At 45.5% G+C, this 15,713-nt stretch overlaps 1 protein-coding gene across 1 annotated transcript in view; it reads right to left on the reverse strand.

Moving 5' to 3' along the window:
• LOC104077943 (immunoglobulin-like domain-containing receptor 2) overlaps positions 1–15,023 on the reverse strand; it is a 16,713-nt gene extending 1,690 nt beyond the window's left edge. The window contains exons 1-7 of the mRNA XM_009579371.1: positions 15,013–15,023; positions 14,751–14,899; positions 13,654–13,749; positions 9,007–9,153; positions 8,088–8,264; positions 2,801–2,914; positions 810–1,020 (exon numbers count right to left, since the gene is read on the reverse strand). Of these exons, the coding sequence (XP_009577666.1) occupies positions 810–1,020; positions 2,801–2,914; positions 8,088–8,264; positions 9,007–9,153; positions 13,654–13,749; positions 14,751–14,899; positions 15,013–15,023 (905 nt within the window). The remainder of the gene's footprint in view (positions 1–809; positions 1,021–2,800; positions 2,915–8,087; positions 8,265–9,006; positions 9,154–13,653; positions 13,750–14,750; positions 14,900–15,012) is intronic.
• Between the last annotated feature and the right edge of the window lie 690 nt (positions 15,024–15,713).

A 15,713-nucleotide genomic window follows, 5' to 3' on the forward strand; every position in this document is an offset into this window, starting at 1 on the left:
TTTCCATCATCTTCTGTAGGAAGAGATGTATCACATCCTCGAAATCCCTGCTTCTCTCTGCTGACTGTAAAGGCAGCTTAGTGTGGATAGCTTGGATTCTACATGTCTAATGTTACCCGAGATTAACCCCAGAGTGCACCTCCCTTGTCCTCCAGTATGCAGGGCTGGACCTGCTTCTCCTTGGCCCCAATGCTTTTAGGAGTATGTCCTACTAGGAAAACCCAAGAACCCAGCTACAGAAGCTCAGAGCAGGGGAATTTTGAAGCAGGTTTAAAGAGAGTGAGCTGGCCCAATAGCCCAGTACTGAGGGAAGAAAATCCCTGCCATTGCTTTCAGGAGACTGGGCTGCTAGTATGTGAGGGAAGGATGTGATACCTCTCTTCTAAGCACCAGAGTGCCAGTCCTTTAGGCCTGGAGTACAGGTCTTGTTGCACCAAAGGACCAGGGTGTGACTCCTAATAAAGCACATCAGCACTGGGAAGTGCTGGAGGGATCAGGTACAAATCTCAAGCGAGCACTTTGGGAAGGGTGGCTAGGTTTCCTATTGATCTCACTTTTACATCCCACCTGGAATGGGGCTGGTACCTAGCTTTGTCCAGCTGGGTAGGCTTCAGCAGGCTTATCGGAATCAGATTCATTCCAACCTTATCTAATGACATCTCCAGATTTCATGTTCTCTCTAACCCCTCTGTCCTGCTAAGCAGAACCAGAGCAGCAGGAAATGGAGAAGAGCTACCGGTCCGTCTGTCCCTTCTCCCTTCTTTACTACTTTGCCAGATATAGCTGCCTCCCAACATAGCACTCCTCACCTGTGCCGGAAACTGTCCCGCTCATCTCTGTAATCAGAGACAGCCTGTGATCTTGACGTGCTGCCCCCGCCGATCACTCCTGCCCAGTATTCATCATCGCCATCCAGGTCCCCCGCAGGAGGGAGAGGTTTCCTTCGCACCTGGCGGTAGGGCTGCCGGAAGTTCAAGTCCTCTTCATGCAAAGAGCTGAGTTCAGAGATGGTGTTGTTATCTGCAGGGGAGGTTGCAGAAAAGAAATGAGATAGGCATCACCTGATAGCATGTCTGAGAGGGGAGGAGTGGACAGGAAGGCTGTGGTGAGCCCAGCTGCAGCTTTTTCAGAAAGAAGCTCAGCTTGCCCCCCATTAGAAAAAAATCAAAATGGAATCCAAGGCCCTTCTCCAAACCCTTGAGTAATCCTGCCCAAGACTCCTGGGGCTCAGTTTGGACAGAGCTGCTGTTAGACCTACAGGTCTCCTGAACTGTTAGCTGGCAGCCAGGTGGGATATTCTGAGGGTATCGCAAATGGCATCAGCTGCCTGTGTTCCAGACAACTGAGTTCAGCCGTCATGTAGAAATCCCCCCTCAGCCCTGCTTCAGTAACACATGTGAGCTCTCCGCTCTAGCGAGGTGGGCACTGAGCTTGGTGGAACATCGTCACAGCAGTTGTGCCACCTCCCCCTTTCCTGGTGTGAGACAGGCTGGCTCTAGATTTGGCCTGACTTGCCCAGCTAAAACAAAAACAACCCCCTCAAAAAAAGATTAAGAAAGAAGTAAGAGACTGACTGAATCACTGTCAGTCTCTACCCCGTCAAGCACATTGACATCTGGAGGCCTGACATACCAATCTGGAGAGGTCTTTTTATAGTAAATCTTGTGGGTGGAGAAGACAGTGTGCTCAGCAATGACTAGTTTAGAAGTATATATAATTTGTTAGTTATGCCTAATCTGTATAGAGCTTTGATGTACTGTCATTCCCTAAAGCCCTTACCTCCATTGATTTGCAGGATCTCACGCGTCTGTTTTAAATGAGCTTCTACCAGTGCCTAAAGTGGGTTAGCTCTGCGCGAGTCGGATGCTGCCTGGAGGAACCGAGCCCCCAGCCTGCTGCTGTCCGCGCACAGAACAGCTAGAGGACAAAGAGCAGCACTGCAAGCTCTCCTCACGCACACACCTGATCCCGCCACTGCACCTCTGCCTCCTAATGTGGAAAGACCCCCACCTGGGTTTGTATTCTGACACCCATTAAGTGCAGCCTCAGCCTTTATTTAGGGTAATAAAGCTTGCAAGAGGCTATCGGAAGACAGTGAGGAGTTCCACACAGAAGGTCAGTTCTGAGTTTGCATCACGTCCCTATTCACCACCCTCCTCCCCTTCGCCTGCAGGTGTCTCACTGCCAAGCCGTCAGTACTGATGCATGTACCGCCTCTGATCTTAAGATGACCTGTGTCACAAAATCTGATGATCCTCCTTGAATCTTTCTTGTAGTCCCTGCTCCTTCTGCGGGGCAACAGCCACTCCAGACTACTTTTCTGCGTCCTTCAAACCACATTGTGGTCATTGCAGCCCACAAAACATGCTTTCAATAAAATCATCCCTTTCCTATTTTGCCATGCTGGGAATTTACAGGCACCACACTGTAAGACATACAGAAATTGTGAAGACAATATCCCAGCTATTATCACACCACAGGCTGTAGAAGGCATAAGTACGGACTTGGCTTTTCACACGTTGATGATCCAGAAGTTTAATTATCGAGTGGACAATTTTCATGAGCATTTGAGTATCCCTCACCTTGTTTGCTCTTATTAAGGATGACTAGGTAAGCAGCAGATCTTTAAAATCAGAACATACCTGTATAAAATCTAGACTTTATCTGCCCCGAGTACCATATCCTGGACATCATATCTTAGAGGCTGGCTCTAAGGCAAAGCCAGTGAACTTTTAGCTATGAATTTGCAGTCTTTTTCAGGTCAGTGAAAAAAAAAAACCAAACCATGCTTGTTCCTCACATCGTTCTCGCATCCTCCTAGCTGGGTCAAACTGAGCCAGTTCTTTCTCGACATAGTACAGCACCTTCATGGAGTCCCTCTCCTTGTCAGTCTGGATCCTGTACCCTTTGCGCACTGCTAGGGAGAAAAGAAAAGCATTAGAGGAAAACACACTTAAGTCCAAGGAGACTTTCCAACAATATTGCTTCTATAGTTGAGCTCACGTCTGCAGGCAGGTAGGCTGCGTCTTCCAAAACAGAGTGAGTCAGTCCTTGCTTCAGAAGAAATTTGTCTGTAACGTGGGATGTGAAGTTGTGAGCAGCTGCATCATTTATAAAGTTTGCAGTAACAGCAAAAATGATTTGGAAATGCCCAATCTGTACAACCAAATGCATCAAGTGGTGTCATTGCCACAGAGTGATTCCACCTCCCATAGAGGATGGCAGAAGGAAAAGTAGCACTCATTTCCCCTTCCTCAGCACTACAGAAAGGATTTGTCATGGTATGGGAGAAGCAGTCCCAGAAGATCAAGCTTCCTCTATGCAGCAGGAGCCATGAGCTCCCAGTCTGCAGTGGAAGCAGGTGGCTGAGCATTTGGGAGCTGTCACTCTGCAGGACCACTGCACTCTCCCATCCCTATGAATTCTGCTCACGCAGGTTGAAGAGCATGTGGTAGGAGAAGCTCCACAGAATACAGAAGGAAACACAGAAAGTCCCACAAAGCACGTCACACTGCCTTGAGATTTATATTGAATCCAATGATGGGGCCAATCAGGTCACTGGGTAACTGTGAAACTGCCTGCTCTGGCATTCTTTACATGCTTTATTTTACAGAAAAGGTATGTCTTACACATACATTAAGTGCTTGACTCCTGGAATTACTCCATTTGCAGGGGAAGTCTGGACAGCTTTTTTGGCTTTTCCGCCTTTCTGTGTGTAGAAAAGAAACCCTCCACACACCTGGAGCCACACCAGCTCTAGCTCCGGCAGGCTGACTCCATGCACACTTCACCTGCTAACCCTGTGAACAGCCTGACTACCTCAAGGCATATCTATAGTCAGCAAGCAGAGAACTCCACGTATCAGGACTTTGAAGAAAATAAGGCTTTTATAGCAGATTATTTAAGAAAGGTCTCAGCCTGGGGCTATTTTAAGATTGACAGAAACACAGGTCTAATTACAAAAGAGGACTACAACCCTCAAATTCAGCCTCATTAGAGAACTGTTGTGAGGACAATTCACTTAGCACTACAAAATGGAACCTGTCCGCCTTGAATGGGGTTAACATATTCCCTTGTGTGAATACTGCAGTGTTGCATGAGTGCTCCTCTTATGGCACAATTTAAATACTTGGATGGTGGTTTTGAGCCAACCTTTCTGTTTTATCCCACACCCCGATACATCAAGCTACTAACATATGGGTTTGGTAGTACATTGCATAGTATGCGCTGTGTGGGCTGAACATGGACTTGGCAGAGGTATTCTTAGGCACCTTCTGTCCTAAACTGCTGTGCATGTGTCTATGCACTATTAAATAACCATGCTCTGCTTCAGAAATGGCTGTGCCATAGAAAGGGGTAGAATGATTCCTGTAATAATCCCGCAAATTGCTTCAAGAGGAAAGTGCTTTACTGTGGGTTTTGACTGTGCACATGTAAGGTAAGTAACTACATCTTGAAATATTACCTTGTGTATCCGTACTTGGGAAAGGTATTAGATGTTAAAATATAGCATAGGTCTATCAGGGTCCTGTTTTCAACGTGTCTCCAGATAGCTTAGCTGACAGCAGTCTGGAGTTTCGCTGTGTTTTATTATCCCCAATTATTAACAATAATTATTTATTGTTTTATTATGTGTGCACAATGACTGCAAATGCACACAGTGATTTACAGAACACAAGGAACCCTGCCTCCGTCTTCCAAAGTGGAAGACCATCATGCCTCTTGAAGTGAGGCTGCTGCTATGAAGAGGGGCTGGACTGACTGGCCTCAGAAGCGATGACTCCCGCTGCACTGCACGAGCAACAGCAAGGCGAGTTCTCCACCTCACCTCACCATCGTGGCTGACATCTCTCTGGTACCTTGCCAGGAAAGAGGGCTCTTGCTATTCTTTCTTCTAATGTGTCTACTAGGGGCTCAGCGAAGCTGCCACCTCATTTATACACAGGCCAGCAAACAACCATCAGCTGGAAATGACTCTGACCTACTAATAACCTTTGGGGAACTTGAACAGGCAGCTTCCAGACTCTGTCTCTCCAGAGCCACTACTCACACTGAGGCTGTGCCAAATATCTATTTGGGCAACATCTATAACTCCTGGAACTGATGGAGAATTAGCTCGGCTTCATGCTAGCTTCATGCTGGACTTGCTACTGCAGCTGTGTATCAAAAGGCAAATAAATTTCTTGGTTAATTCTGTAAGCATCTAGAAATTAACTTTGGATTTAAATCTGCAAAGATGACCGTGAACAGCTCATAAAAAGTATTTTCCATTATAGACGAAGCATATTTTGTCTCTACGCTTATTTATTAAATACTTCTCGCAATGATATTAAATGTTCAACTTATTAAATCTCTTTATTATTCCTTCGTGTGAGAACCAAAGATGATATTGCTTCCTTCTCACACCCTTCTTCATCTGTAAATTGCCATAAACCTTTAATAAGGTCTGAATGTTTTTAGGCCCATCTTAATTATAAGGCAACAAAGATGCAGAGACGTTAACCACTTGTCCAGAACCATTCACTGAAGTCAAAGGGAATGGAACATTCTTTCCTGTTAGACCGTATTTTCTTCTCCTGAACAGTTCATAAATTTCTAGTGTTTAATTTGTATTTAACTAGATACTTTTTTCATTCTCCTATGGGTGGAACCAAGTCAGCCAAAACTGTAAGCTGTTTCCCTCCCCAGGAAGGACAGCGCTACTATTTTTTTCAGACAAGTGTGGTTAGGAAGTAAATGATGTCTCATCCTTACACACTTTCCATATTAAAGGTCTGGAGTCCAGCTCTCAGATCAAAAGCTTCCCTGTGCACATGGTTTACGGAAACTATGCAAGAGTCTCCAGGTAACCACTGCATTTAAAATAGAGCATACATCCTAACTTATGTGTTGCCAACACTCTTCTAAATAAGAGAGATGAAAGTTTATTTTTCTCCCTGTTCAGCCCTAAGTTTAGGATGGAGTTCCTAGGCTTCACTGGAGCTTTGTCACATGGCTTTTATGTAACCCTACACAAACTTTCTAAATATCCTCATGCCTGAGTTCACTCACTAGATCATCTCACAGGGATCACTTATAAGCACAGAAACTATCTAGGGCAAAGGCTGTCCTTTTTAGCCTGGCAGCCAGGATTACAGAATCCTCCAGTCTCTGTCCCCCAGCACTTCTGATCCCATTTTTTTTAAATAAACTTGACAGAAAGGTTGAGGTCTCAAAGATACCAAGTTTCAGATCAGACCTACACCAGCTGCATGGACACAGAGACCATAATTAGCACTCCTGAGAAAAGGCCTTTATTATAAACTCAACCATTACCTGTTTTGTTTAGCTTGCTGTCTGGCCAACCAGCAAATAAGTAGCTTAGAACAGCCACACAATGTTTTCTCTTCTACAGCCTGTAATTTGGGGATATTCTGGCATTGTGGAGGACCTTAAGAGAAAAGGAACCTTCCTTAGCTCCACAGTTCAAGGAACACCTTGAACAACAGGTGCATGACCCAGACTAAGGGTTTTTCCATATCATTGCAGAAAACATTAATTAAAAATAAAAAAAGCTTAAGAACCTCTGTTGTCTTGCCACAACAGTTAAAACTCTGTAATAATGGTTTTATTTGCAATACGTAGTATTTCCTGTCAAGTCCTGAGTTGAGCCAGCTGATTTGGATTATATAATAAATGCATCTTTCTGTGTAATGAACATGGGATGCTAAGAGCCATTCCATTTGGTTACCAAACGCAGCCACAATTTTTCATTCTGCATTTGTGCTCTGCTAGTAATGTACAGCAGAGCGAGACTGGGGCTGTGATCTGACTCTTAAAAAATCCCTGGAGTTGCCACGGCCAACACCACACTCCACATGCAGTGACATTTTTCACAGGAGAAAAAAAATTAAGCACTGGGCTGTCGTCCACCATTTTCTGACAAAGGTTTTTGAACTGAGTATGTTCTGCTTTGGATCAGTGATTATTTCCTATTTCAAAATGCTCCATTCCAGAGGTCTGTTTTGATTTGTGGGAAAAAAATAGTATGATTGTTGAAGGAAAATACTTTTTGTAATTCCAGAAAGGTTAATATACTGACTGGGGCAGTGGAAGGATGTTAGGGTTGTTCCAAAAGCTTAATTATTTGATTATGCTACTTGATCTTGTCTTTTCGGAAGTGTCTTATCAACACATTGTCATGAGCAAATTTAACAACTGATAATTAGTGTGGTGCTTTAAAATCAGACATGCGGCTGGATCAATGACAAACATACTGTCTCAGTATGGTGACTCTACATTGGTGAGAGTCACTTCTGCTGCAGCATGTTTGCATTTAAACAGCCACTCTGATCCTGAAATGCTAGCATGTGGCTAAATAGCTACCCTCTTTTTCCTTGATGGCAGCTTCCTTTGCAGCAGGAGAAGTGACCCCCACCAAGATAGAGTCATCACACTGATACTCTCTGTCTGACATTGATCCACAACTCCTTTCTAGTTAGAAGCCTTTTATCGCTCACATTTCACAAATGCAAAGGCTGAACAAAAAAAGTGACCTACTGACTTCTGTAAGGCAGGGGAGGGGGTCCAGCCCCAAATGCTCTTGGGCAGAAACGCTGAGGGAGCATGTCCCTGTGCCCAAAATGCCACCGGGACAGTAAAACGCCGCAGCAAAAACTGCTGCCAGAGGGCAAGCAGTGCCCCAGAGGGTAGGAAGAACACTTTACCAAGAGAGAGCCGCTTGCGAGGCATCATCTGTAAGGGTAAAATGGCCACTGCCTCTGCTCCCCTGAAATCATCTTCATCCTTTTGTCCTCCGCAAGTAAACGTTTGCAGCAGTAATGAGACGGGTCCTGGGCATGAACTTGGCCTCCCATTCCCTGCTGACCTAATTAGACACCCACAAACTGACACTGCGCTGATGGTGCTAGAAAAGTTGGACCATGTGGCCCTAAGGGATGCAGATGTCATTGTCAGAGCCAGGATTAAAATGCAGTTTCTCTGTGTTTCTTCTGTTCATACCACTGTATCAGTGACAATCATCCCTCCTTTTCCCAGCCCTGCTCCCAGTAAGAGGACTGAACGTTGTGCCTGGCACTGCAAATTACCGTTTTGACTTCCTCCGCTGGAGTCATTTGGGGCCAAGGGAGGGGGGTGCGACTTATCCATCAGCACAGCAGGAGACGGGACACCAGCTACAGGAACACTGGGGATGTAGTATGGACCTGGCATGGAGGAGACTGCAGGAGGGTACCCAGCTTTTGCTGCTTTGCCTGCTACATAGACTGAAAAAGAACAGCAGTCAGCATCACACCAGCCTCCCACAGACCCACACGGCACGTGGCCGAAACCTGCACATCACATTGGTGACAACCCAGCAGGAGACCACTGGACAAATGAAATGACAAGGACCAATCTGAATTTCTGTAAGCCTCAAAGGGCACTGAGAGGAGTTTAAAAAATACACGACAGGTCAGATGAGCCCTGCAAGATGCCCAGCAGTTGAAAGACATTCAGAGTGTTACCGCCAGTATTACCATTGCCATGACTTAGTGGCAGTTCAGCTTTAAAAACAACTGATGACTCAAGCAGTAGGGATGAGGCTCATGAAACTTGACAGATCTGCCTGAGCCTGACCAGGAACCTTGCTGGGTTGCAAGGATTTTGCACTGTTGTAGAGGGCAGCTGCTTTGCATTGCCAGGAAGAAACCTCCCAGGATGCTCTTAGCTCTGACCCACAACATTCAGTGACACGACAACAACTTTGGAAGGGGAGCATGACACTCTGGAGGAGCAGGCACAGCTGCCAAGGCAGGGAGGGCTCAGGGAACTACATTTGTAATTAACTTTGAGCGCTCAACCATTGAGCAATAGCTCAGATGCTTCACTCCCTAAGAACTAGTTCTTTAGTCAAGCAAAGTGCTCAGGGCAAAGGAAGCAGTATTAGCAGATTCTCCTCCTGTTCTGCCAGGGAGCAGAAGTAGTGCAAGAGGAAGATTTGCGCCAGGCTTGGACAGGGTCACTCACGCGCCCGGGGACAGCAGCAGGACTCAGGGCAGCAGGGGCAGCGGACGTAACAGCAGCAGCTGTGTGGGCAGCACTGGCACCAGCAGATCCCCACCAGGAGGAAGAACAGGAACGCCCCCAGGATCACCAGGCCCACAAAGACCCACTCTGGAAAAAAAGGGGAGAAAGAAAGATACTTACAGGATTGCACATTGCTGTGGAAGGGAACGTCAGCAACATCCTCCCAGGGGAGAGCATAGGGGCAAAACAGATAGGTGAATAATAGAAGTGGACCTCCTGCTGGTCTAGGACTACGTCCCCGCCTGTGTCGAAGCAGAAATGGCACGTGACAATCAGAAATGGAGCTACAGAAATGTGGTCCCTTCCTGCGATGCCTCTGGCTGGCTGAAAGGCGAGCAGCACAGAGGCAGGAGCTCTGGTTCCCCAGCACAGAAACCCTTCGCCCCACGGCAGACCTGTACGAACACCGCAGGACGTACTCCATTAGCATTTGGATCTCATCAAAGACTCATTCTTCCCAGCCATGTTCATGCCCTGCTTCTGTGTTTGTTCCCTCACATTCTAGTTTTAATGGGACAAATGATGGTGAAAAGCATGCTATAAATAGCCCAGTAAATGAGCCAGGCCTGCCCCTACGCAACTAGGCCCACGCATGCAATTATTCTTTTGAATGTGCTGAACGAACATCCTATTCAGGCACTGCAGCCAGCCAGGAAACCTAACAACCCTCTCCCCTCCCCGCTGAAGCCTCAGATGATGTCTGCCAGGCCCTGAAAGGCAATGGCTGAAAAACACCCTACAAGTGAAAGCACAGAAGAGCTGGTCCACAAAAACCAGGATGGGGTTTGATCAGAAAGGGGAGCAAGAGAAGCCTTCTCAAACTTCGCTGCTGGGAAATCTGCAGCAGCAGCAGCCGTGGTGGGAGCAGGTGCCCAGCCTGTGCCGGGGCAGCTCCCAGCTCTGCACCTGGCCACCCTGCGCTTTGCAGGGAATTGCGTGCACAGGGCTGCACCTACCACCACATGGCAACTCCCCAGATTAAGGGAATGGTCAGTGAACACAGAGATTTCAAGATTTTGAATGTGTAGGAGGCCTGGAGTCGGTTTTGTGTCAGAGAGATGCACCAACCTATCTAGAAGTCAGACCGCTGGTGAGGGAAAATCTGTGGGGAAAGACTCCAGGTGTACCCAGGTGGTTATTCAACCACCTTGGAAAGATGGTAAGAAAGCAAAGGAAGAAGTGGTGGGGCTGCTTTGCAGAGAAAGAAAAGCAGCAGATCACTGTTTCTGGACAGAAGTCCAGCGTTCACTAACAGGTCTCCTGGTACATTACTATTTAAGATGAAGAAGTATTGATACAAGGATTGCAATGTGAGTACAGAATCACACTGGAAAAATAGCGTACCTCTCACCTGCGTCGCTAAGCTGAAAAGTCAAGGAAAAATGTTCACCTTGGAACAACCAAACCAGAAGGTTTTTCTAGTTCTTAATAAAACGCAAAAATAAGAAGTGTTATTTTTGATTCATCCACAGCATTCTGTTTGAACAAAAGTAAAATTCTTTGCTTTGTTGGAGTTTTCCTTAACTCTTCTACAAACAATTCCCTTTTTTTAATACCATTTTTAATCCAGAACTTACAATTTCCTTTAAAAAACGTCAGTGAAAGATCTGGCATTTACAAATCAAAACACTTCATTTCAGAAGTGTCAAGTGAAATGTTTTATATTTTTTGAATATTTTATTTCTTTTTTGGCTGAAACAGATGAATTTCATTTAAATTTGCAGATAATTTTGGTCCTTGTGGAATAATTTTTTTTGGTGAAGTTACTACATACTGAGAAAAATCCAGCTAACAAATAAGGAAACGGCTAGAGGGAAGCATTCATGAATGGAAAAGTAAGAGCTGAGAGGAGATTACTGATACAGTTCCTCAAGTGCCGGCTCTAGGAACCACCTTATTTAATATTTTACACGAATGATCTTTACACAGAAAATAAGAATGTGTTAATATATCTTGAGGGTAAGAGGTAGGGAAGCATTGTCACTAAAGATGAAGACCGGGATATGTTATAGAAACGGCTAGTCGGTCCTTGGGCCTGCAATAAGAAACATGAAATGCAGCAATATACTGAATTTCAAGGTATGCAGCAATACTTTCAAGGTCACACGTTCAAGGATTAAGAACAATTTGTTCTGAACAGGACTTCATTAGTGGAAAACAACTGAAAAACAAGAGAAATGATCCAGTATACTATTCCATCATGGGACAACTGTAACTGCTTATGCAATACAGCCACAAAAATGGCAAATGTATCCCCATGCCCAGTAAAGGAGGAATTTCCAGTAGTGTTAAGGAAATCTTAATGCCATCATACAAGGCCTCCATGTAACTTCATCTGAAGTTACTGATGTTATACAGCTCTGGTCACCTTTGTATAAGAAAAGATGAATTCAGGTTGGAGCGCATGCGAAGCAGGGATTTGAGGGGATGAAGGGACTCAATAGCCTGCCTGGCAGCAGAAGAGCTGAAGCTCGCTGCTTTGGTATATTAAAAAGAAGGCTGAGAGCAGACATAGCTGTAAATATGCTAGGAGGATGAATGCTAGGAGGAAAAGCAGGTATTGTAGTTAAAGGTCTTACATAAATGGGCATAAACAGGCTATAAGTAATGTTGATGGGAAGCTAGAAGACGCATATAAAAGAAAGTGATCCAATGGGAGAGAGAAAGGCCAAACCCAGACTACTCTTAAGCTTGCTAAGCTTATGGAAAGGATGAAACTACATGGCGCTTGGGATAGCAAGCAAGATAGCGAGCCTTTCCAGTCCTGTACTTCCTAATCTATGCCAATCTGAGCAGGGCAACAGCTCAGTGGCTTTTTCTTTTGTCATGTTCTCATCTTGTTCCCTATGACCATCGTTGATACAGCGAAGGAGGTGAAATAGTACCGCATGACAGAAGTGGCCAGCCACAGCTATGCAATGAAGCTCAGGTGTCAGATCTCCAGAGCTATTAGTGAACAGTTCACAAATGCTCCATAAAGGATAAAAGCCTGGCAGAGGAAAAAAACAAACAGCAAGTCCATTGTAAGTGTATCTGTGGTCTTTCTCAAAACGTTCCAGGAGTATAAAAGGAGGTCAGGTTAGTATGTACATTGCACATTGCAAGACACTCACTCAGCACCAGGAGTGGATGTTTGAAATCAGTGTCCCAGTCACAGGGACCTATGAATCATGAAGGATTTTACTTCACAGGAAGTTAGACCATTTGCTTCTCTGATGAGGTTAAAAAAACAATGAAAGAGCCTGCTGCCTCCTCCTTTATGCACAAAACTGGGATTCAACCACTTTTACCTGCAATTCCCTAATCCTTCCTCCAGTACAACTGTTATCTTCTGTCACAGTCCTTCCAGATACAACTGTGTAACCCTGAGACTCAAATGACTACCAAGCTGAAATGCTATGTGTCCTCGCTGTCTGGAAACTACTGTTTTGTGCTTGCAGGAGCATCTGCTTTTGTTTATTCAGGTAACAGGCAATGGTAACAGCTGAAATGTGGTTTGCCGCTGCCTTTTACACTTCCTTGTTGTTTATACCCATGCAGTGAGGGTACCAGAAAGCTACCTGGCCAACAAGAATTTTATACTCATTCAATAAAATTGTAAATAGTGGGGGAAAAAAAAGTGTTAGGCAACAGAGAATCAACTTCTGTCTATGCTGAAAAGACCAAACCCTCTCCTGCCATGCTGAACTTCCAGGGAGCTTTGGGTTACACTGGAGGCGGGCGAGTGTCTGCCTTCCCTCCGTTTGCATCTCTGGAACAGACTTGCAAATAGCTTCACACATTTATGTGGAGTTGCATTCTTCCACAAACGTGTGAAAGAAACACTCCTTGGGCACTGTCAGGGGATGATCAGATGACTCAAGGGCTAAATGTTCTCACAGCTTTTCCCTTTCAAGGACAATCTGTTGCACAGTCTCTGTTTCCTCTGCAAGGAGTGCCAGTACTGGTGGCTCTCATTAGTTTGGCTAGGGAGGGATTTATCATGGGCAGAGAGCTTTCATGTCTGGTCCAACCACCTTGTGTTACCTAGATAATGCCCTCGCCATGCAGCACAAGAGGGGCTGTGCCACTGATGGGTTGCTAACCAGTGCTCTATTTCTAGCACCTCCTGTGCTACCATCTGTGGTGATGGCTATAACAGTACCCGCAGGATAGGGTCTGGGGAGCGGAAGTTACTACTGCACAAGACCAGCTGACGTACAAAGCCATACGGGCACAGGAGGCTGCCTAGGTCTCGCAGGCTGGAGCGGCGTTACCTTTGTGCTAGCAGGGGGAGAGCAGAGAGCTTGATATAAAACTGCCCCTGAAGAGTGTTGGCAGTTCTGGTCTCACACTGATCCTGGCATGACATCAACCATCTCTGTACGTTGGCTCCCAGCATGGCCATTCCTCCCCCAAGTCCCCCAGCATCAGCTCTCCCAGATCTCAACCCAACACACTTTCCCAGTAAGCGACAGGCTTTTTCCTTTTTAACCCCAGATAAAACACACCTAAGAGTGAAACGTACACCACATAAAGATGCTGTAGAAGGATAAACAGACAAGATGACAGAGGACTGGGTGATTGAAGGGTGAAATGACTGAATACCTGGCATAATCTCCACAGCAAAACTGGGCAAGAGATCAGCAAGCAGCCCTGTCCTGCCTAGAAAAGACAGAAGGAGGAGAACAAGGAGAGAGGTTACTGCAAGAAAAACACACTCCCCAGCCCCTGCTTTAGCCTCCAGTCCCCTTCCTCATCAGCCCACTTGCACTCTGTTAAGTGAATTCCTATCAACCATAGATGTCATCCTGCTCGATGGCTGGTGTCTGCCTCTGCAATTCTGCATTTCTGTGTCCTTGCATTTTATCTTTATCAGCAGAGCTGGGGGGAAAGAATCTGGAACAGAGCTTCTCTGATCTAGGCACAAAATGACAAGAAGAGGGAGGTCCCCTTAGCGTGGTTACACAGTAACATCTTTCTGGAGTTATGCTCTACACATGCAAAAAGCTCCTGGAAATGCGCGACAGCCCTCAAACAGAAGGATTTAGTTTACTTTAAAAATGTACTGGTGTAGTTTGGATGGATGTGAAACATCTTTAACCCAAGGCTCTTGACAAGTCAGCCACATGCATCCAACACCCGTGGGTGGTGCTCTCCATGTGGGGCTCTGCAACTGCAGAGACAGCTCCAGGAAAGGAATCTTGAAGTGAGTATGCGCTACTTATTTCAAGATGCACGAGCAATTTGGTGATATTGGGTGATATAAGGCCAACTCTCAAGCGAAGCAAACCAACCAGGGAAAGATTCGTGTAGAAATTTGTGGAATCGCTTTGCAAAAGGAAAAGGAAAAAAAAAAAGCAAGTCAACTTCTAATTTATAACTGAATACAAACAAAATCCAAGCCCAAAGGCAGCTTGGTGCCTATTTGTTTCGGCACTGAATGTCTGGGATATTTCTAATACACAGCAAACATCTTGCATGGTGTTCAGCTATAATTTACACACACCTGTGCATCGGCAGAAAAGCCCTATGCGCAGCTGTGCTGCGTACTCTTACATAGCACCAGGATCATGCTAGGTTTTTCAAACACATGCATAAGGTAGCAGAGCTGCACTCTGAAGAGAGACATACATTGTGGATATAACATTACAGAAGCAGCTAAGGGTAAGCCAGTGCAAAAGTGGTAGAAAGCTACCTTTAACCTCCCCACAAGCCCTTCAGGTCCTGCACTAAGCAGCACTCAGACACAATGATGAACTGGATCCCAAGTTCCTTGGCCTCTAGTCTGTCCTTGAGCGTGTTATAATCAAATTCCCTCCGTCCGTTTTTTCTCAGTGCTTCAGCAGACGTTCTGTAGAGATCAAAAATCCACAAGGATGCCTGCTGGAGCCATAATAAACATACTCTGAATGCAGGCAGTGCTTTGCAACCAGTTGCAACTCATCAAAGCTGTCTAGTACTCACATTAACGCCATCATGATGAGGTGCTCCTGAAGCCTTAGCAAAAGATACAATGCTGATCCTTCAGATAATCTACTACTTTGAAGGCGGACTCTTGCCATCAAGTCTACTGCAACATTTTCATTTACATATACAAAGAGTTTCATTACATTCTTTGCAGTCCATTTTCTGGAAGAATCAAGTGTCCAAATGGCTCAGAGCTAGGCTTGTTAACGGGAAAGTACTCATGTATGCTTTCTGCTCACAAGATATAGGCACGTATACAATATATGTGTGGCTTAGTCTTGGGTGCCACAAACACATGCAACAAATCTATGCGTTGCGTCACAGTATGCTAGATTTATATTACGTTCCACGTGCATATTAAATATATTCCTTATTTTCCCAGCATGCACAAAAAATGTACAATTTTTGCATAGGCCTCTCTGTGTGTTTGTGTATGTGAACAATGTACATGTGAACCACATGCATGAAGAACATATGGGCAGACACGGGCATGCAGCTTGCCTCCCATGTGTTATTATCTCCGCACAAGCTCACGTGCAGCCTTAGTCTGAGAGCAGGCGCCAATGGACAAATAGCTGGACGTATATAGCTAATTAGGGCTGGGATTTGTGGTACCAGAGGTAAGGGAGTGACACCTACAAAGAGCAGAAGCTCCATCTTGCGAGTCCAAATAGGTGCCTGCTTTTTTTTGAACCTAC

Source organism: Fulmarus glacialis, unplaced genomic scaffold (genome assembly GCF_000690835.1).
Source record: "Fulmarus glacialis isolate BGI_N327 unplaced genomic scaffold, ASM69083v1 scaffold23370, whole genome shotgun sequence".
NCBI lineage: Eukaryota > Metazoa > Chordata > Aves > Procellariiformes > Procellariidae > Fulmarus > Fulmarus glacialis.